Raw genomic sequence first — 23514 nt, 5'->3', positions numbered from 1 at the left:
GACGCGCCTCCTGCCCTGGAATGTGCCATCAGGCGGCCGTTTTGGATTTGCTAAACTGGGATGTCAGTGTAATCGAAGCAATCCGACACCCGTTGTACCTAATGTACAAAATGCTGAAAATAATTCTAGACTCGCTCGAAAAACTTTGAGTAATACGCAATTGCTCCTGGTGCATTATATTTGTAAATATTTTGAAACATTCATGTTACGAATTAAAGAAGATATTGCAAGAATCCCATTGAAATAAAAAAACAACGCATTTTCTTCCGTTTGCTTTACCTGACAATGCCATTAGCTTTCCATTAACTTCCAACCCTGCCCTTCAAAGATGGCCACCTTCGTTGCAGTTATCTCCAGGAAGTAGGCGCGGCTGGTAGCCGGTGTAACTCCAGAGCTCGGAGCACGATCCCTCCGCAACGCAGACAGACTGCGGGAGGGGGAGAGAGGGAGGGACGGGAGGAAATCGCGTAGCGCGTAACGCGAAAATGAAACAAGCTTGCAAAGAAGTAAAAAAAAAAAAAAGAAAGGCACATTTAAACCGGAGCAAAGAAAAATAGTCTGTGCAGTAAAGGGGCTGATAGCCGTGGAAGGACACAAATGACGACATGGCCGTCATGGGGAGGGACTAGGAAGCTGAAAACCAATCAGAATGCAGTATTTAGGATGTAAGCCAATCCAAAAGATGGGCGGAGAGTGGGCGGAGCTTAAATGAAGCTTCCCTACTATAGTATATACTGCATGTCTCAACGAGACAGCGCAAGCGCTGCCTAGGCGAGACCTAAAAAAGGTTAAAGGGTTGGCTAGGTGTGAGGCAGTGTTCACTAAGTGGTGGGAGGAAAAAGGGGGAATTCCTCCTTTCGGAATGAGGGCCCTCACACACCCAGCCAGCTAGGTGTCATGCTTCATCATAGGGCTTGCTCTTCGTCAGGTCGGTGCTACAATACTCGACGGGCACCCTATGAGGGGCTCTTTGGCGGAGATCTTTTATTCCATGCCGTTTGGTGCAGTGGGTGAGAGGAACCTAAACGGTGTAGATGTGTGGAGTGAGGGTCACTAGACTGTGTAAGGATTAAAACAGGAATTAGAAGTCCAATCAAGACAATTTTAATGAAACTGGCTTCTAACCTGATTAAAAATAAAGATGTGGCGCGCCCCTGTTATAATGCTACAGGATATCGCACTCTAAAAAGTGGTCGACATGTTTCATGCCATCGTGTCAATTTGACAGCAATTCTTCAGGACCAAAAAACAGTTTATCTACATTACTTGTGGTTGTCGAGCTAGGTAACGATGATAGACCACAAAAAGCACCCTAAGTGTGGTACCTGTAAATATGGTCAGCCAACCTGATAAAACAAACACAATAGTTAGGTCAAAGTGGACGCTAATCAATGAATAGTACCAGTCCGTTGCAAAATTTCACCATATACTGTGCACATGATGCCGCAAAGGTGAAACATTCATAGTGTCTAGAAACATGCATCACGCAGTCATGGAATGCTCGTGCGTGATGTGGCGAAAGGAAATGGATTAAAAGCGGGTACTGAGGAGCCCGTGCTCCTATGGTAGCTGAAGGAATCAAGGACTCACCTTGGTTGGGTTGCTGGCTCACAACATCGACTCCCGGCATGTAAAGACACCTTGTAGTACAGTGTCCTAAGAAAGGTGGGAGTCAAGGGGGTGAAGCAATTGGAGTAGTGATGGAAGATTCACAACAACAATCACCTCAAGGTGGTAGCCTGGCTTAATGACGAGTCAAATGCGGGGGACACCAAGGAACCCCATCGGTATGCCATAAGTGTGACATACAACCCATACGATGCAGTGCGGCCCCTCTGCCCCCAGCGTAGCAAAACACCGTGCTTGAATAAAAGCACCATTGTCTGTGCATAGTGGGGTCAGGGCAGTCTTGTCATCCAGTTATCCATGTCACAACAATGTCAATCCCATCATAGTAGTTCAAGGCTTGTCTGTTGCCTCGAGATTCAACAGACAAACACACACCCAGTAGGTGAAAGTGAGGGAATCAAGAACACATGTACTCTGAAAAAAGAGTCAGTACTTACATGCTCTTACCGCGAGATCATCGGTGGACCTACCCCAAACGCTGCTGGGAATGGGAGGTACTGGCCATCAACCTCGTGGCTCAGTTATGCTCTCGGCTACTGGCACGGAGCCAGTCAAAGAAAATCAACTAATTGTTAACCTCACGCCCAGAGTACTTACTGATTCGGAGCAACGGGTCTTACTGAAGGGCTTGGGATTTGTCCCCACTCCAAAAATCGATAGATGTCGCGACAATTGCGAGATCCAGTGTTTCTTTCGCAAGATACGTCTCAAGGCGTTCTTTCCAGATAAACCTTCACCTCCTACCAGTGACTCTGGACTGCACAATCCATCCACCTTCACACCCAATAACAGTATGGTACCTAATAAAGTACTGACTTTTAAACAAGCCGCACTTAAAGATGTAGCCAGAGGCACCACACCTAAGTCTTTCCACAATCTGTCCACAGCAGGACTAATGGCTGTCAAGTCTCTTGCGGATGATCCAAATATCACCATTAAACCAGCAGACAAGGATGGGGCTACAGTGATCATGTCTACCACTGACTACGACATTGAATGTCACCGACAACTTAACAACCGGAGATACTATACTCCCATTGATGTCAATCCTACCTCACGCCCTTCAACAATCCTTTCAACAATGGTCCTGAAGAATTGCCGTCAAATTGACACGATGGCAAGAAACAGGTCGACCACTTTTTAGAGCACGATATCCTGTAGCATTATAACAGGGACGTGCCACATCTTTATTTTTAATCAGGTTAGAAGCCAGTTTCATTCAAATTATCTTGATTGGACTTCTAATTCCTGTTTTAATGCTTACACGGTCTAGTGACCCACACTCCACACATCTACACCCTTTAGGTTCCTCACACCCACGGCACTAAACGGCATGGAATAAAAGATCTCCGCCAAAGAGCCCCTCATAGGGTGCCCGTCAGGTATTGCAGTGCCGACCTGACGAGGAGCAAGCCCTATGATGAAGCATGACACCTAGCTGGCTGGGTGTGTGAGGGCCCTCATTCCGAAAGGAGGAATCCCCCTTTTTCCTCCCACCACTTAGTGAACACTGCCTCACACTTAGCCAACCCTTTTTCCTTTTTTCGTCTTGCCCGTTAGGAACTGCATACTCATTTTGTTGGACTAATAAGGAAGTTATCACAAATTGACCAGAGCACGGACAATGTGATACGAGTTACGTGAAGTAGTGGTTATCAGATGAAGTCAGCTGGGAAGGGTAGGTGAACGCTCCAAACTGTGCAACAATGATATTTGAGTACCTCTGGAGGTTGTAGTAGGGTCTGTAATACTTAACCTATGTATTAAGTAAGGCAGTGGAATAGCTAACCATGTTGTGAAAATTGCTGATTTAACAAAAAAGGGAAAACCTATAATAAACAATTGCTTTCTAGATGGGCGTCAGAACTAGACATCACCTTACACAGGATAGAACACCAAAGAACAGAGCGCCAACGTCCCTTTCATCCAATAAGGATGAGCCTGGCAAATTTTGGGACGAAATTGCAATTCTGTGTTGTACGCTAGAGGGGGTTCATAGGTAGCAGATATGTAGCTTCAAAACTTACTGTAGGCCTCTGGCAATGAAATCATCCTGGCAGGCAACAGCACACTAACAGCAGAAAATGAATGTATTATCTGAAGGAGGGGAGGTCTGAAATTATCATGGATCTTCCTGAGACGGTTGTAGGTCTGGAAGGCAGGGTAAATAAAGTCTCTTATACGAGTCAACGATAGATCAGTGTTTCAGGCCTATGCAATTCAGACTGTTCACAGTCTGAGGACAGCAGCCAGGTCACACTAGCGGAGCTAGATGAACCCCCTCTGGGAGAGTTCTCTTCACTTCGTGGCTGCTTCAGTAGAAAACAGGTATCTCGGAAGGCACAAGGAGATGACGTGTGTGTTCTCTGCACAGACAGGAACACTATTTCTTCAGTTTTGGCATCTCCAGGACAGCAGTGCCGCTTTTTGAGCATAAATATATTTCTTGGCTCCATGGGCACGCTATGGTCTTCCATTATGCCCAAGCAACCAGGGTAAGGGGAATGGCAGATCTAAAAGGTATAAAAAGCTACGCCTTGGTGGATAGTTTTAAATGTAAGTCCATAAAATGTCATTAAGACACCCAGTGTACGGCAATCTACAATATCCGTAAAGAATGGGCATTAAATGGCTGGGCCATAGATTCCAAGAGTGATCTGCGGGAGGTCTACAGAAAAGAGTTACAATGGACAGAGTTCCTGCATTGTAGAGACCCCGTTGAGCCCTAGTGCAGAGAAGGCTTCTCAGAACCCAGGCACTACCTCTTTTCAAAGATGGAGTCATCCTATGTGATTAGTAAATAATGACATTTAAACACAGGAAATGAAGTAGGAAGGGCGAGACACCACAGAACATGAGCCTATCACTGTTCTAAGATGAGCCATTCTCCAAGGTGCTTCAGCAGTTGCCTTCAAACTTCTATCAAAACTCAGATGTCATATCACAAATGTTGGTATATCACACGTACACGCCCATATTGAGACTCACTCCCATTGGAAGTCAACACAAGTCACAGAACACGTGTTTGTGGTCCGGTGGTCCCATGGAGAATCGCTTCCATTACCCTCTCCTTGGCCAGAATTTTGCCACCTGCCTGAGCACCACCTTGTCACTAGCCTGTGCAAACCTGTGACACATGGACAGAGCACAGTGCTCTGTGCACAATTAATGAGATCGCCCACCATGAGCACACTCAACCCTGTATGGTCCCCACCACTAACAGCCAAGTGTCTAGAGGTGATCACCACAAAGTGAGCACTATTCATCTGCAAACAGCAATTCATACGCCCTCAATTAACTACCAGCCACATTGCAACTTCCATCACCGATTCCTACATGTGCGACTGACTCCTTTATCTTCATTTAACTACTGTGGTTGCCTTCCCAATGGGATAGTTGGAAGTTTATCATTACAAGGCGCAAATAAAACACCGATAACATAATGCGTACCAGAACAGCAGCAGTGCAGTACAACAGAGAGGAGTTGGACACACGTCCCATCAATCCACATAAATTGTTTTATCCTGAGAATGGCTGCTGTCCTGAAGAAGGTTGTGTAGATAGTCAGTTTCATGGAGGGAATGTTGTGATATAAAAAAAGCAGACCAGGATAAAGCAGAAATATGTGTTCATTATCACTGTGTAGGAAAAGACAGCAGACCCACCGACTGGGTTTTCACCTATTTACGTGCCTCCTTTAGAGCACTGCCGCTACGTGCAGTAGTGTCAAATGGCCGCTACGTGCAGTAGTATCAAAGGGCTTGTGGCAATTAGGATGAAGGCCAATGCAAATGCAGCTTGTATTCTCTGTAGCTGCATTTATCTGGCTTCAATAAATAATGTATGTCTTCATTACTGAAACACATTAATGTCAGTCCCTCCGCAAAATTACCAGGCAGCCTACAAATCACTCTGAACGAGGCCTTCTACTTGATCTATGGGATTAATAGGAAGATATTACATCATAGAGTCCTGCACGGTCCTCCACGGATGCCATTCATTCACAAGAAAAGCTTAAGTGATGCAGCTTCAAACGCCTCCTGATTGGAGGCCCGGTACATAAGCGCACAGCCGGGCTGGAATCTAACATCCAGCACCAAACGTCTCCTGTTGGTCTTGATGATTTGTTGTCGGTCTAGGTCGCGAGATGATAGGCCAACCATGTTGCATCTTTCTGTAACTTACTTCCATTGTAATACCAAGAGTGCACCTCAAGCACCATCACTAGACAGATGGTCATAACATGGTTCTCTCATATTTCCTACAAAAGGAATTGGAAGGAAAATATGGAATCATGAACTAGTCCTTTAAAAAATGGAGAACGCCCTGATCCCAATGAATGGCCAGAGTAGAGGACTTGCCGGCTGAACAATTATATCTGGCATTTCTAATGTGTGAAAGGTTGGAGGGTGCCCGTGAGCCCGAAAGGTGGCCACCACCCAGGAATAACTATGAAAAAGAATTTTGGTTCAAATATACAACTAGTAGAAAAGGGTCTGCATTAACATGTAGCAAAGAGAAATAACTTGTGGTCAAAAAAAGAAAGTTAAGCTAAATAAAAGCCTTGTGAGCCACTGAAATATGATGCAACCTTGCAAATATGTGTTCACATTTACTAATAATCCAATGCATGTCTATTTTTAGATTTCTGCACATGGTGTGACTTTGTAAACCAGTTACTGCAAAATTGCAAAGATTTCTATTAATCATGCAATAAAGATTTACTTACTTACAGTTACTGTGCATCAAAGTACCTTCATATGTGAATGTGTAAAAGGCATGTTGGATAGGGGGGGGCGTAGTGGGTCCACAACGCTGTTCCTCTCAGCACTCATGACTTACGCCTGCCATCTACCTGGTTTTGCTGCAGCGCTCGACAGCAAATCTCAGGGTGAGGCGCACCCAGGTGTACTTACATTTCAAGGACCAGCCCAAGGCAAGTCACACCCAAAAGGTCTGGGTGGTTCTTCATCTCCTAAAAATACAACTCTAATGTGACTAAACCTGAAGACAATAGTTTTAGACCTGGGGCAAAAACAGCTGTTTCGCGGAGGATTACTAACCCATCTAAAGTGACGGCTGGTTTTTGCTCTGCAGAGCTTCCACAGTTCTGCAGAAACACAGCAAACCTCCAAAGTACCCCAAAATGGTCCAACTGGGCACTTCTTACCTCAAAACCCGAGGTAAAGACTTGGCCACCTGGAACCACAGGTCTAGCAATATCAGCCGTATAATGTTGTATACAAACTTTCTACAAAGTCAGCTACAACAGCAAAGGCCTGGCAGATGCATGTGTTCCAGGTGGCCATATTTGAAGTTCCTCTCTGAGCATTTGGGTCAAGAAAAAGAGAATTTCTGAAAACTCACGTGTTCCCAATAGTCACAGCCCAAAACCTGGGTCTCTGCGCCTAAAGCCATAAAGCATTTCCCTATTCATGCTGAGGCACACACTGCACTTTCAACAAACATTGTGTACCTAAAGCCCCTTTCTAGTAGTGTGGAAAGGAAATCCTCGGTGGAAAAAAGACTTTGTTCACATTAAATGCCAGTCTCAGAAGAACGAAAATTGCATTTCAACCAGGATAGGAAGGAAAGCCGGACTACAGAATGCCCAAGAGGCCGAAGGATATCTCAGTTATAAATAACAGGATTAAAGCCTGCAGAATAATTCCATTTTAACTCCTATGCCAATCAGCCAGTTGGTTTGTGAATGTAAACCTACATATGTAGATAGGGGATTCAGAGACAATGGAAACTCAGCAAGTCTTAACCTAAAAAGACTCGTTCCACGCATTAAACATTAGCTACCTATAGCCACCGTTTCTATTTGCAGCCTCAATGTATATGGCTAGCAATCACTGCTTTGTCCCCAAGATACTTTAACAAGCTCCAAAAACTCGGAACCTACACACTGAAAAAAAAAACTGTTTATAAAAGACAAATCACAATTGTGAAACGTTTGACATGAAACGTTCTTCTGGCCTCTGGCTACTTGCAGCTGGAGTTCATGTGAGTTTCCCTCACTTTGCGTGTTTCGTGGACCCTCATGGCAACATGAAGGGAAGGGTGGGGAGCTGCAGAGAAGACTAAACAAGCGATAGCATCGCGTCTGGAGTGCCGCGGCGTCAACAAATAAAGAGTTGTTTGCAAAAGTACAAAGGGTGCCCAAGTGGCTTTGACAGCTCTCGCGACGGGCTACTCACATGAGGTCAGGTCTGTGCTTGTGCAGGATGGCACAGAACGCCAGGCCGTCCCGGAAAGAGGTGGTCATGTTGGTGATGTTCACATCTGGGTACCCGTCGCACTGCTGGCGGCACCACTGCTGCAAAGCCTTGATCGCTGCCATTCTGGGAGGGGGGCTCGTCCACTCACAGGGAAGACAAGTTGCAGGGAAATTCAGCGAGTTAAGTCAGCCCCGGGCACGAAGGGGCAACACGGGCACATGTCAGGATGCAGGGACGATCGCGGTGCCAACCCCGACAGTCGGCAAAGCCATCCTTCTGAAGATCCCGAGATCCCTGCGGCGGTGTGGGGGGGACCCAAGGCGAGAACTGGAATTGTGATCTGATCTACAATCTTGGCTACTTTCGTCCAATATAAACAAACTATAGGCAATAGGTTGGCTTATCTCCAATGAGCGGACACACGGTGCTGTTAAGGAGGTAGCTCTGCCCAGAAACCGGCATGTATGACGGGCTATTGGACTCTTTCCTCTCTAACGACGTCTCTCATACACGCTACTCAGCCCGAGCCAGGCGGGAGGCTCCCAATCCTGCACACAACCTCGCGCGTCCGGACCGGAGATCCCAGCGCTTCCGCGGATCCTTCGTGTCTTCACAAACTTCAGTAAAGTGAGAAGGCAAGGGGAGAAGCTTCCCAGGCACTCGACCCGTTAGAGGAATTTCCCTTAGCAACGACTCGCCGTCACGTGACGGAGCCAGCCAGCAAGTCCTGTCAAGTCACGTCCTAGTTGGTGCGTCATCTTTTTAGGTGCATGCCCGAGCGGGAAGTGTGAAGCTGAAGTGTTTATAACCTGTGAGAATATTACACGGGTTACAGGCCGTACAAAGAGGCGCTTTGCTGAGAAGAAGCGCTGCGAAGACTCTAGGCGCCCGCCTAGTGTGTATATAGCGGTGCTGAAAATAAAAAAAATACTCTCGCATCTCTGGGAAGGGGCACGAGGGCAGCATCCAGAGGTGCACGGAAAATCACCCTGTAATTTACCGCATCTCTTGAGATGTTTGGGGAAAGTTGAACTCTCCTCAGAATAGCGGAGAAAGCTTTATTACAATCCTAACGTTAATGAAATAATTTGAAGAAAGTTAAAAAGGCACCCAATGTTGTACAAAAAACTGCCTACATGTTTTAATTAAACATTGCTGAGAAGTGCTGACCTGAGGGCGCCTCTGCGAATAAAACACAAGTTTAGCAAAGACATCGGCTTTCCAGATCGGTTCACAGATTACAATGTAAGATAGCTTTGACTGTTGAGGCGCCTGCTGCAGCAGAAACATGTAGTCAGAAAATTCTGGGGAATAACTGGTGGATAAATCTGTTCATTCTCTGGGCACAGGTTTGAATCATCATAACCAGTGCTTTAAATGGGAAAAAATAAGTGCAGGCACTCATTAAAATGAGCTATAAGTGTAGTGAGGGGGCGGGGCTTAAGGCAAGACATGATGATACTTCATGACTTCTATATGAGTTGCAGCACATACCAAAACACATGAGAAATGTGTTTATGTAAACAAAGCAAGTTAGCTCATTACCCAAAATGAAAGAGAAATGCTATAATATGTTAACATTTCCCTTTTTTGCACTAGATGCACCTTCTTAATGCCATACTGTTAATTGTTGTTTGGCACAAAACCATATATTTTTCAGCACATGAGTAGGAAGAAACTGAAAATACCCCCACTTCGACCCAAAGCTCTTATGGCACAAAGCAAATGACGCAAAGCATCATGACCCTCTCCAGAAGATTATCTTTTCACTTCCATAGATCTATCCATTCATCCTTTCATCCTACCATTTACCTGCTGATGTCCACCATTTAACCTTTACATTCTGTCGTCTAGTCATTCTTTCATCCATCATTCAGTTTTTCACCATTCCGTCTGTCCACCCTTCATATACAAACCTATCCATCCATCCAACTCAAAACCTATTCATTCATCCTTTCACTCATCCATCTCTTTATCTACCCTTTCACTCATCAATCCTTTCGCTCATCCATCAATCAACCCTTTCACTCCTTTATTCCATCCACCATTCTTGGGAGTTTTCGAAAGTGCTTGCTGCAGAAGTGAAGGAGTTGAGAAGTGAAAACGTTTCAGCTACATAACCCGCGCTTTGATCTGTGACTTTCACTTATGAGTAATTCATAACACTGGGCTAATGTCTCATTATTTCTATGTGCGTGTAAAGCCTTTTTTGCAGTTTACACGAATGTCTATGTCATATTTAGAATCTTCTCAAACGTTCAGGAAATGTTGTCTCAATATTTAACCTCTTCTGTGCCCCGCCCTTTCCACGCCCTGTGCCGGGCGTTTCATTAGCGGGCGGGGTTCATGACGAGATAGTCTCGTCATGGGCACAGCGCAACCGCGCTCCATGACGAGACTATCTCGTCATGGGCACTGAAGGGGTTAATGCAATCAAAATTGTTCTGCATAAGAACCGTTTCAATACTAAATTAGGGTGAGGCACCTCTGGTTCTTGTTTAACATTTACACTATCAATACAGTAATGCTGGGAGGAATGATTAATATAAGGCAACTCTTCCCCTCACCGCAGTGTACCCAGGGCAGCTCACAGATGCCATGTCACACAAGGCGAGAGCAAAGTTGATACCTCAGTTTGTCCTACAACAAGGACGTTTCCCCAGACCAACTTGCAGCAGGCGGATAAATGCGTATCGGCATTTTCACAAAAAGAATTCGCATTAAATTATATAATTTTTTCCAAAATGCTAAATCTGCACCTGACCTTTCAGCAGCACTTGCTTTACTCGGTTAGTACACTCCAATCCAAGTGGTCTATAGACATGGCTCACAGTTGTTCTTCTACAATAAAAGTAAAACCGCTGAGAATTAACTACGGCAAAAAACAAGCTCTGTTGTAGGTCCTTACAAGAGAATATCATAATTACCTTGGCATAGTTCATTCTCAATTACATCCATCTGATAGCCTCATGTGAAACACGCATGCTCACTCACACACACACATACAAACAGGGGCATGTGCATACACACTTTTTGTGGTGTTGTTGAAATGTATATAAGGCTAGAGTACCATCAAGTGAAGGCTGTGTTTTCGGTAATATACAGTGCAGAGGAATGATTTCCGTCTGCTTACATGAAACTTCTAAGAATAGAGAGCAAGATTTGGAAAGTATTTTGGGTCTGAGGTAGGGAGCACCATCGACACGGTCCATCACGTTTTATTGATGGACCGTCTGCGGGAGATTGGAGTCCATGGCATCGCCTGGGATCTACTTGAATCCTTTCTCTCCAACAGACTTCAAACAGTTGCTTTAGGGGATTTCTCTTCTAAACCGTTCTCCTTGCTGCGCGGAGTCCCTCAGGGCTCCACGCTGAGCCCTACACTCTTCAATGCATATGTCTCATCACTGGTCCTACTCATTGAATCATACAGCTTTTCCATAACCTCTTACACTGATGACACCCAAATCGTGGTGTCATTAGTGCCAGGTTTAATGATGCGAACAGCTTCACGTCTCCAAGAATGCATGTCAGCGGTAGGCAGCTGGATGGATCAGAACTGCCTTAGACTAAACTCCGGTAAAACGGGGGTGGTGCTGTTCGGCAATGATCCCAGCTTTTGGACTCCGGAATGGTGGCCGGACTCTTTAGGCCTCCTATCCACCCCCAAGAAAAAAGCTAAAAATCTGGGAGTCTGGGTTGGTAACAAACTCAGTTTTAAAGACCAGGTAAATGCGGTTGTATCCTCCACCTCCTTTACGCTTAGAGCATGCAGAAAAATAATGCCTTACCTCCCCAAAGATAGTATTCAAACAGTCATCACCACTTTAGCTCTGTCCAAATTGGACTACTGTAATGGGCTCTACCTCACGCTGCAAGAAGGGCTCATGCATAAACTGCAGATCCTCCAGAATGCAGCAGCACGATTGATCAATAATACACCAAAATATGCATCTATCTCAGCTGAGGTGAAAAAGCTTCACTAGTTGCCTATAAGGAAAAGGACTAAATTTAAAGCTCTATGCCTGGTCCACAAGGCACTGCATGGAGAAGGCCCTGAGTTTCTTAAACAACAATTCGCCTGGTATGTGCCAAAAAGAACGCTGCGCTCGTCAGAGGCAAAGCTGATTTTGGTACCCAGAGTCAATAAATCTAGCTGGGGAGGCAAAAGTTTTGTAGCTTGCGCAGCTAAGACCTGGAATGGTCTTCCGCTGCACCTTAGATCCACAACTAATCTATTCTCTTTTAGGAAGGCCTTAAAAACCTGGCTTTTCTCTGCGTGATCTTTGCTTGATCTCCTTCCCATGGCCTCTGTATGACTTCACACAGCGCCAGGACACCCTCGGGGAACAGTGCGCTCTATAAATAGCAATAACATAACATAACATAACCATCCAATGTGGTTCGTCACAAATTGTAACTCTCTCCGCGGCTGCTATCGCACTACAAACTAAATTTTCTAATGATTAAATAACGTTCATTGCCTCATCAGGTTCTCCATGAAAGTTGTGACTCGTTGTATCATGCTCTTTTTGACTACTTCCTCGGAAACCTCTCTCATCTGACACTTGTTTGCACAAATGCACAGGATAGTGTGACTGTGATTGACAGCACAGGGCCTGAACGGACCCTGCTCTGTCAAACACAGCATGATGGTGAGCACCCGGCAATTATTCAAATGAGCCCTGCTGAATAGCTCAGCTGGGGCTCAGATCGGGGATACAGAAGTGGCGCCTTGGCTGCCAGAGACACCTTCAACTCCGGCTCACTAGCACGCACAGCCAATAACCGGACCTTTTCATGAGTACCGGTACTCTCCATGGCAGTAGAGAAGTGCCGGTACTCAGAGTGATACATCTAAGAAGTGCCGGTACTCAGTACCGGTGAGTACCGGCCCATTTAAAGCACTGATCATAACATTACCTCAGAGTATCAATGAGCCTGTTGCAGAGCATGCCTTGTATCGTAGCACACAGATTTGCATATTTTTTAAAGATAGCTCAGTGAGTACCCCAGGCGACGCTGCCCTTTCAGTGGACTTGTGGTTTGGTTACCCCTTACCTTCGAGGTAGTTATATGACATTCAGACTCCTAAATAATTTATTGTAATTGCGTTCGCTGGTGTGTGGGACACAACCTAGACGTTGCAAATGTATACAAAACAAAAGTCAAAAATGGACCTTGAAGGTGGATCAGAAGTTAAGGTTAAATTCTTTTATGGATTAAATAAATACATGAGGCAATGTCTCAGGGGAATCATCTGTTTTAATCTATGGGGATTTAAATATTTTCAACGTTACAGTATCGAACATTCACTGCCTACTTTCAGATTCATGTGAGGGAGATGAAATCTGGATGCTTTCCACCTTTGGTCCTGGTTTAGTAACAGCGAGTATATGTTAATGGACAGGTTAATTCACTGCAGTAGAAAACGACGTAGCTGCATCGGGTACTGTGATAAACTTTAATTTTGGATCTGGCTGTCACAGCATTAATATTGATTACCACGTAGTGTCTGACTGTTATTTCCAGTCCACAGTGCATCAGTGCTTAATTTATAAAATATTAAGTGCCAGGGCTCTGACCTGGAGGCCACTGCAGCTTGCACCACCCATCGCCCTTGTCATTGCTGCCAAAACAACTACTAACCATCTCTCTCGCATGTAAATGCGACAGTTCAGATTATTCCAGGTTCCCAAAGCTAAAGGAATGGCTGGGGAGTCAGGTATTAGCATTTCTTTAATGTATATTGTTTTCCTAAACAACTGTTATACTGCTCATCTCTAAATTACATGAGCAGCGCCACCTTGTGGCAGACTGCCCTAAGTGTGGTGCTGACAATGAAGTGCCAGTGCCGAGCACTGGAAACCAATTAAGTGGCGGTGCTCAGCACTGGAAAACACCGGCTCAAATTAAGCACTAATAATAAAATGGGAAAAATAATCTCCTGAATGTTCACTAAACGTTCGGTGCAATTGAAGCTCAAACTGACTGTCAACAAAGATCATATGCAGAGATTAGCTGCCTTTGAGTCAGTGATTACAAAGATTTGTCCATTTCCTCCTACACTTGTGCCTTCCACAGGTCATTCCCAAAGCCATAATTGTTTAATGAAAACAACTACATAATTTGGGAAAGGACTCCAAAGAAATACCATTACCTAGCCTTGCTATTATTAATGTGAAATGCAGAGAGCTTATAAAAAAGAAGCCGCATGAATCTCACACTAAGCAATTTATTGAGGCAACAAGATCAGATGGTAGAAGGCAATATTGGAGGCTGGTTGCTTCAACACATTCATTGGGTTCAACAGTAACCGGTGTAGTATAGCTTGTAGTAGTTCTGCATTCAACATTGTAGTCAATTGTACCACTATGTTAGAAATGACATTATAGTGAAGTGCCCCCCCAAGTACCTATAAATTAGCATCAGCAAAATTCCCTTCATCTCTTTTCCCTTTGGGATATTGTAACTGCATTCTGAGCAAAAGGGCAAAACAAAGCCTTACTAGCAGATTTAGTGCCTATGCATATCTTTTATTCTTTCTGTTTTTCGATTTAAACCTATAAAACTGATAAAACAACAGACTAAAATACCATTCAAAGAAAAGAAAGTGAGAGACAATGAGTCATTTTTAGATCGAGCCTAGACAGCGCATGCGCAGTCTGGAAGACATGCTGTATTCAGCATATGGACTTTCATTCTGCCCCTCGCTGCTGATTGGTTAAGGAGAGCATCACTCACAAAAGCTTGCTTCTCAATGGTGTTTTTGCATTCTATGTCCCGCCTTCTCATGCCTCCCCTGCAGTATTTTCCTATTAGGGGTATCCTTTCACAAAAGGGGTTTTCCCTTTGTGTTCACACACTCTTTTAGTTTTGTGGCACAGTGCACAGGTTGTCCTGGCTCAGCGAGGCGCACCCTTCATGGACGGCGCAGCTTACTGCCACGCACCATTGTCCCCGTTACTCCGCATCCATGGCTTTCATGCTGCCAGTTTATTTATTTCATTTCTGTAGTACATTCCGTTTCTTTTTTTATTCTGACTTTATTTATATTATATGCAACGGGTGCTTTGTTTGCGGGCTATATTCATTTATAATTTAAAAAAAATGTTGTACAGCGCCTGCTTTATAACTGTTTTCATACTCTTGCTTATTTCTATTGGCTCCTGTGGCATTATACTGGTACTTCTGAATGCAAGTGTTAAACTGCTGCACCTCAAGAGCACCACACGTGGACCCTGGCAACACTCCACAGAGGCACTCAGTGCCTCGCGCACCAGTGATGTTCTAGCTACTCTGTTCCTCTCTATTGTTTCTTTCCTTGCCTCTCGAGCTGTCAACTAAACCAATGGCAATCCACCGAAAGCCAACCTCCCGGTCCAATCACATAAGTGTCTGTCACAGCACCGACTAAAGTTGGGAGTAGGGGCAAGGCGCATGCGCAATGTCCAGTGGGTACATGCCAGTCATGTGATGCAGGCATCATCGCTAAGTCGTTTCCTGAGCTGGGAACTAACCGTTGTCGCCGTGCTGCAGACCCTCCCCCTTTTCAAACAATCCTGGATGCTGACCCCCTGAGCAGCACGGCGCATTCATCGACTATTTGTCATCACGCCGTCCGAGTACACGCCTGTGGCTCCACTCCTGTGAATCCCTCCAATTTCTTTACTTGAGGTCATCGCGCTGCCATCACGAAGTTGTATTACACACAGCCACTCCTGAAGTGCTCCCTGAAGTGCCCCTTGATCCTCGACCTGCCAGTATCGCATATCTGCGACGGCCGGAGCCCCTACCGAGCCCGGATGTTCCCATATCCGGTGTAGTAACCCCCACAGACTCGTGGCAGGCCCTTCGGACTCCCCCAATTATCTTAGGCACTTATATACAGGCATGCTAATATAATGTCCTGAAGATGATCCACGCATTGCTCACTTGGATCGAAACGTCGTCGACACCTTAAAACGCCTCATACACTAAATGTGATGTCATTATTAACTGTGTAGAGACGTTACTTGCGATTTGTTTCTTAAAATTCATACTACTTGTCAAAACAAACCGTAAGCGTTGCCTGAGCCTCGCTTAAATGTTCTCCCTATTTCATGTTTGTATGTTTGTGTAATAGGATGCAGGCTTGTGTCTCACTTTTCAGTATTTGTGTTTGTTTATATCCAAACAAAAAACTTGCTGATAAATTAAATATTGAACCTCTGTCCGATAAGTTAACCAATACAGCACTGATTGGGTCTGTATTCATTTGTTACTTCCTATCCCTACCTCCCTAGGGACCATTGTAGCACAAAATAGCAGAACCTCCCCCAGCACCCCTACCCCTCCCGGTGCCCACCTCCCTAGCGCTCCGTCCTACTTCTCCTCGAGCCCCCTGCGGGGAACAACCTTTACAACGCAACTTTTACAACGCACTACCTTTACAACGCATTTTTTACAACGCATAATCCATTACAACGCATGACATTACAATGCATGACACTACAACGCATTTTTAAAAACTACCTTTACAACGCATTCCATTACAACGCATACTACCATTACAACGCATACCATTACAACGCATAATGTTACACTACACTATCCAACACTTACCCTACTGTTGCACCCCCTGTAGTTAGAATAGTAATTTTTACCCCTATACTATCCAACACTTACCCTACTGTTGCACCCCCTGGAGTTAGAATAGTAATTTTTACCCCTATTCTATCCAACACTTACCCTACTGTTGCACCCCCTGGAGTTAGAATAGTAATTTTTACCCCTATACTATCCAACACTTACCCTACTGTTGCACCCCCTGGAGTTAGAATAGTAATTTTTACCCCTATACTATCCAACACTTACCCTACTGTTGCACCCCCTGGAGTTAGAATAGTAATTTTTACCCCTATACTATCCAACACTTACCCTACTGATGCACCCCCTGGAGTTAGAATAGTAATTTTTACCCCTATACTATCCAACACTTACCCTACTGTTGCACCCCCTGGACTATCCAACACTTACCCTACTGTTGCACCCCCTGGAGTTAGAAAAGTAACTTTTACCCCTATACTATCTAATACTTACCTTAAATGCAATTTAATATTATGCGTTGTAATGGTATGCGTTGTAAAGGTAGTATGCGTTGTAATGGAAATGCGTTGTAAAGGTAGTTTTTAAAAATGCGTTGTAGTGTCATGCGTTGTAATGTCATGCGTTGTAATGGATTATGCGTTGTAAAAAATGCGTTGTAAGTGCATGCGTTGTAAAAGTGTGCGTTGTAACGTCATACATCCGCCCCCTGCGGCCGGTGCACCAGACTATTAGGACCAAGCTGAGCAGATCCCCGGGGTTTCTGTGCCACAATGTTGGGAAATTCCAACACGGATCTGATCACAGCTGCTCAGCACAGCATCACCGGCTCTGCCATCTCAAAATCTGTTTGCAAATCCACCACACAAAAAAGTAATGGGCTCGAAGAAGAAGCAATTTAATTATGAGTAGCCAGCAGGCCTCACTATTCTTTCTGCATGAATCCCCCCTCCTGTCCATCTGCCTCATCCACTTGCACGTTCTCTACCTACCAAGCAGTGTCTGACAGCCCATACCGGTTGTAGCCCTCCTGACCACGAAAACCCCCTACCGGCAATAAGAACCTATTTATTCCTCCTGCCCACTACCCTTTTCACCCATCCTCACCCGCTGCCTTCATCCTTGACTTGTGTACCTCACCTATCCCTTTCTTGTTGGCTGTGGTGTACACTGGCAAATATTCCAGCTTATAGTTTCGCACGCACGAAACAACACCTTTACTGTGGGTACCTCAAACGCGCCCTTTACCCCTAGATCTGCTTTTCCTCTACTGCTGTCATTCCTCCTTCTCTGCTCTTACTACCTTATCATTCTTTCCTCTGTTGCCCCCATGTCAGCCTTTCCTCTGTTGCCCTGATACCTGCCTCCCCTTTGTTACCCAATGCCTCCCTTCAGTCGTACTCCCATATCTGCTTCTCTTCTGATGTGCCCCATACCTACTTTTGTTTCCCTCAATTGGCATTGGTGTTCTGCACTGTATGTCAGTAGTATGGGTTTCCAGTGCAGTTGGTTGTCTGTGTGAATGTGATGCCATGAGGCTAACGGAAGACCTATACTTCAACGCTGAGGAAGTGTAGCGGGAGTTATCAGCATCACTATCAAATTCACAGGTACTGTAGTGTATGATTTTTATTAGGTTAGCGAGCTGTTACTGTCCGTTGTAACCAAGTGACAGCCTGAACAAATGCCATTTTCTCACTTAGCTACCCTTACTCTAGTGTTTGCGCCCATGCTGTCCTGTAGGTGTACAGTGACAGCGCCAAGTCGGTCTCCTTGTACCTTGTTCATGAAGTAATCATAATCCAGCCATCTTTGTCTCCCTGTTTTAAGGCAGGTGCTTTTTTGCTCTTTTAGACCCGTACCACCAGTTTCAATTCCTTTAAATGGAACAAGTGAGTTATATACATAGAACTCTACATTCCCTAGAGGAATAGTGTGCAATATAGGGTTGGTAAACTCACAAGAAAGATCTTAAGTAACATAGACGCAATCCCTAGTATTCAGTGTATGAAGATCGCTGATATGGACATCGCATGCCATCTTTAATTGGAATTATGTTAACTGTTACATTTTCATAGTAGGATACAGATATGCCAAATACATATATTATAGGATCTAGACTATGTGGTTTGGTTGTATATATAACATGAAGCTGTATCAAAGCACTATAGTTACAAGGGGGGTTTGACATTTGTGCTGTGGACCACAATGCCCAGCAGGCGTCTCTTTGAGCAGGGACACTCTTGGACCAATAGCGTGGACATCTTTTTGCGAATGCACCTTTGCTCCAGGGGTTTTGTATGTAGAAAGTGATTGACCATCTGTAACTATCCTACCCATGCATCACCTACCATCTTTTCATTCATCTAATCACCCAGACATCCATCCATGTACTCATACAGGTATCCATCCATTCGAGCATTCATACAAACATCTATCATTCCACCAACCCATCCACCCTAAATTACACCTTCTAAATGCTCACTTTATCTGGATGGAAACCACATAACTCCACTCCATAACACATGAGTAAAAAATATTTACATTTACAGCGCCGCTAGCTCTAACTCTTGTTTTCTAAATAATCACTACAAACAAAATAACATAAGTAAAAAACATTGTCATTTACAGCGCCAGTAGCTCTAACTTTCACAAATGTGAGACAGATTGCATTGCAACTGCTTGTTATTTCTTTCTGAAGGAACCAACACAATGTAACTTATTTATACAAAGTAGCAGCAAGAAAGACTGGTCAGGGATTATTTTCCTTGTGTGTTTTTTTTTTACTGAGCGATATTGGTAAAATATTGTTTATTCTTCCTTTTGTTTCATCCAGTTTTTTGCGCTTGGATTAAGGGAGCAGGAATTAGAAGCATGTTTTATGTCTGATCTAATGATTTTATACACTGTAGAGAATCTGGGAATATTAAAATCGTAGTTAATCTTTTGGCAGTGTTTAATTCCTTCACTGATTGTTGAAATGACTGGCTCATGTGACATTTGGCCAAGATATACTGTCACATTCACCCACAGACACAAATTGGGTAAAACCCATTGAGACATCAGCTGCCTATTCTAAGAAGTCAGTATTGACAGCTGGTCGCCTGTCAAACACCTTTTAAAATGCAGTGCGGGTGCAGCGAAAGATACCTGTAAAGAGAGTGCTGTCACCATCCACATGGCATAGCCGTGAAAACTTGACACACGACTTTCCACATTCCAGCAAAATTCATAGCTGCAAGGTGTCCCATTGTTATGTGTGATACTTTCACCTAATCGTCGCTTTTTACCCAACTACATTTTACTGCTGGGGTTCTTGAGTCCATAGTTACAATGTTAAAAGCAAAACTCCAAGTCCCAGAATACAATGTGCTGTCTGTCAAAATGTCGGGACTGACTTAAAGAGAGACATTTGCCATAGCGGCACTTGGAAACTATGAATGTCCACGCAACAGCATCACCACCTTAATGTAGTCAGGCAAAGAGTGCAGAAAACCAGGGCTGTGCATGCTTAAAGCTAGTAACAGGTGCATTAGAATGCACAATTAATACATATTAAAATACAAATGAATCTGGTGTTATTAAAAATTCTAAAGGTTCCACAAGGAACTACGCTATTGGCAGAAATGACCACCCATAAAATGTCATAATATTTTGTAACGTGTAGGTGAATAACTCTCAACTGTGTCCAGGAATTTGTAAAACATTTCAATTTAGCCCCCTTACTTTTTAAATCCATTAATAGTCATGTAAACAGGCAGAGTCCTGACAGAGTGAGGATGAGAGGTAATGAGATGTGAGTGAGAGTGCAATAGAAATACTTTCTATGCTTAAAAGAGTCTAACATATGTCCACGTTGCACACTACCACCAGGACGACTCTACATACCCTGAATTGTCTCCTTTCAGGTAAATATGTGGTTTTTAACAACCACTGCAAAAACCTATTTTGCTAACACTGGAAAAACACATGTAATATGGTTTATTTATGGGGTTAAGCAGCTGAATAAGCACTTGTAATCACAGATTAAAAAAGTTATGGAAAACACTGAGAAAATTCCACTGAAATCCATAAAAAATAAACACTGAAAACAGGAAGCCTGCATATCTTTTTGTGTACAAATAGACCTGATCCGGTGTTAGGGCAGGTTATGAAAGCACTTTTACGTAGCCCTCCTTCTCGGAAGCCTGCTGTTGCAATCCTTTCTTTCAAAAGGGCCCTAAAGAGGAACTAGACAACCATAGCCCTTTATCACTTTTTGATACAGCAACAAACATTTGGAGCAAATTGAGCTTGGCAAAGATCCTCAGTGGGTATTAAGTAGGGGTGGGCAGAAAACTACGCTCCGTCAGCGTAGCAGATAAAGCCAGCCACTCCTGCACACCGGCCCGGTCCCTGCTTCTGATAGCAGCCAGGCCGGAGAGAGCCTCCCTGGGCCCCGGTGGACCCCTGTCTCCAGCACCCAGACCCTCGGCTGTCTTGCAGGACGGGGGGCTCACGCACCCCGGGGTCCCCGGATGGAGCACGAGCCCCGGGCCCGGTCCCAGCTTCAGAACCCTAGCCAGGCCGGGGAGAGCCTCCCTGGGCCCCGGTGGACACCCTTCCCCAGCGCACGGACCCTCGGCTGGCTTGCAGGACAGGGGGCTCCCGCTCCCTGGGACAGTGGGACGGAGCACAAGCCCCGGACCCGGGCCCTGCTTCCGAGCCCTAGCCAGGCCAGGGAGAGCCTCCCCGGGCCACGGTGGACACTCTTCCCCAGTGCATGGACCCTCGGCTGGCTTGCAGGACGGGGGGCTCCCGCACCCCGGGGGCCTGCCGGACGGAGCACAAGCCCCAGGCCCGGTCCCAGCTTCCGAAACCTAGCCAGGCCAGGGAGAGCCTCCCCGGGCCCCCCGGTGGACCCCCTGTCCCCAGCACCCAGACCCTCGGCTGGCTTGCAGGACGGGGGGCTCCCGCACCCTGGGACACTGGGACGGAGCACAAGCCCCGGGTCCGGGCCCAGCTGCCGAACCCTAGCCAGGCCAGGGAGAGCCTCCCCGGGCCACGGTGGACACCCTTCCCCAGCGCATGGACCCTCGGCTGGCTTGCAAGAGGGCGGGCTCCCGCACCCTGGGACACTGGGACGGTGCACAAGCCCCGGGTCCGGGCCCAGCTTCCGAACCCTAGCCAGGCCAGGGAGAGCCTCCCCGGGCCACGGTGGACACCCTTCCCCAGCGCATGGACCCTCGGCTGGCTTGCAGGACGGGGGGCTCCCGCACCCTGGGACACTGGGACGGAGCACAAGCCCCGGGTCCGGGCCAAGCTTCCGAAACCTAGCCAGGCCAGGGAGAGCCTCCCTGGGCCCCCCGGTGGACCCCCTGTCCCCAGCACCCGGACCCTTGGCTGGCTTGCAGGACGGGGTCTCCCGCACCCCGGGGGCCTGCCGGACGGAGCACAAGCCCCAGGCCCGGTCCCAGCTTCCGAAACCTAGCCAGGCCAGGGAGAGCCTCCCTGGGCCCCCCGGTGGACCCCCTGTCCCCAGCACCCGGACCCTTGGCTGGCTTGCAGGACGGGGGGCTCCCGCACCCTGGGACACTGGGACGGAGCACAAGCCCCGGGTCCGGGCCCAGCTTCCGAACCCTAGCCAGGCCAGGGAGAGCCTCCCCGGTCCACGGTGGACACCCTTCCCCAGCGCATGGACCCTCGGCTGGCTTGCAGGACGGGGGGCTCCCGCACCCTGGGACACTGGGACGGAGCACAAGCCCCGGGTCCGGGCCCAGCTTCCAAACCCTATCCAGGCCAGGGAGAGCCTCCCCGGGCCACGGTGGACACCCTTCCCCAGTGCATGGACCCTCGGCTGGCTTGCAGGACAGGGGGCTCCCGCACCCTGGGACACTGGGATGGAGCACAAGCCACTGGTCCGGGGCCAAGCTTCCGAACCCTAGCCAGGCTGGGGAGAGCCTCCCCGGGCCCCGGTGGACGCCCTTCCCCATCGCCCGGACCCTCGGCTGGCTTGCAGGACGGGGGGCTCCTGCACCCTGGGACACTGGGACGGAGCACAAGCCCCGGGTCCGGGCCAAGCTTCCGAACCCTAGCCAGGCTGGGGAGAGCCTCCCCGGGCCACGGTGGACACCCTTCCCCAGCGCCCGGACCCTCAGCTGGCTTGCAGGACGGGGGGCTCCCGCACCCCGGGGGCCTGCCGGACGGAGCACAAGCCCCAGGCCCGGTCCCAGCTTCCGAAACCTAGCCAGGCCAGGGAGAGCCTCCCCGGGCCCCCCGGTGGACCCCCTGTCCCCAGCACCCGGACCCTCGGCTGGAACCAAGGAGGGTTAAGCCCAGGCCACGTCCTCTCCCCGACGGCCTGCCCAGGGAGCCCATTTTTATCGACTATTAAGCCCCCATGTAGTGGGGGCTTACAGAACTCTGGGGAAGGACAAAAGTTGGAGTTAGCCCGGCCGGCCGGCCGGCCATCTGCTCACCCGGTCCGCAGGGCCATCTGGTCGCCCGGCCCGCAGGGCCATCTGGTTGCGCAACCAGCCGACCAGATGGCCAGGGACCACCCAGCCCCCAGGTGGCCTGGGAGGGTGCAGTGCTCAGTCGCCCTTGCAGGCCGGCCAGGGTGGCCAGGCGCTCCGAGGAAGCCGCTCGGGAGGGCTCCTTCCCCGGTGCCGCTCCTCGCCACCCTGCGCGGGAGCGGCGGGAAGGGGAGGCCAGGCCATCTGGTCACCCTGCCGAGCAGCGAGGGACGGTGGCCCCCGTGCCCCGGTGGGGCAGGGACGGGAGGGGGAAGCCCCCGTGCCGGAAGGCACGTGGTGGAGGCAGCCTCCCGCAGGCCCGCGTTACCCCCTTCCACATCCCTCCCGCCGGCCCGGCGGCAGAGGGACCCACCCCTGGGTGTGGTGCAGGAGGGCGTCCGCGGGCGCCCATGCACGGAGAGACAAAAGCTTGGCTTAGAGGATGACTTTCAATAGATCGCAGTGAGGTAGCTGCTCTGCTACTTAAGAAAACCTGACCCAGAATCAGGTCGTCTACGAATGATTTAGCACCGGGTGCCCCACGAACATGCGGTGCACTAAGGGCGATGGAGGCGGCCCCC

At 47.4% G+C, this 23514-nt stretch overlaps 1 protein-coding gene across 2 annotated transcripts in view; it reads right to left on the bottom strand.

Moving 5' to 3' along the window:
• MICALL2 (MICAL like 2) overlaps window positions 1–8529 on the bottom strand; it is a 167911-nt gene extending 159382 nt beyond the window's left edge. For both annotated transcript variants that reach the window (XM_085629259.1, XM_085629260.1), the window contains exon 1: window positions 7833–8529. In XM_085629259.1, coding sequence (XP_085485385.1) covers window positions 7833–7975 — 143 coding nt within the window. In that variant the 5' untranslated portion in view covers window positions 7976–8529. The remainder of the gene's footprint in view (window positions 1–7832) is intronic.
• Between the last annotated feature and the right edge of the window lie 14985 nt (window positions 8530–23514).

The sequence above is a fragment of the Triturus cristatus genome, chromosome 10 (assembly GCF_964204655.1).
Source record: "Triturus cristatus chromosome 10, aTriCri1.1, whole genome shotgun sequence".
Lineage (NCBI taxonomy): Eukaryota > Metazoa > Chordata > Amphibia > Caudata > Salamandridae > Triturus > Triturus cristatus.
The sequence above is the reverse complement of the archived record's forward strand: the minus strand, read 5'-3'. Positions and strand labels throughout refer to the sequence as shown.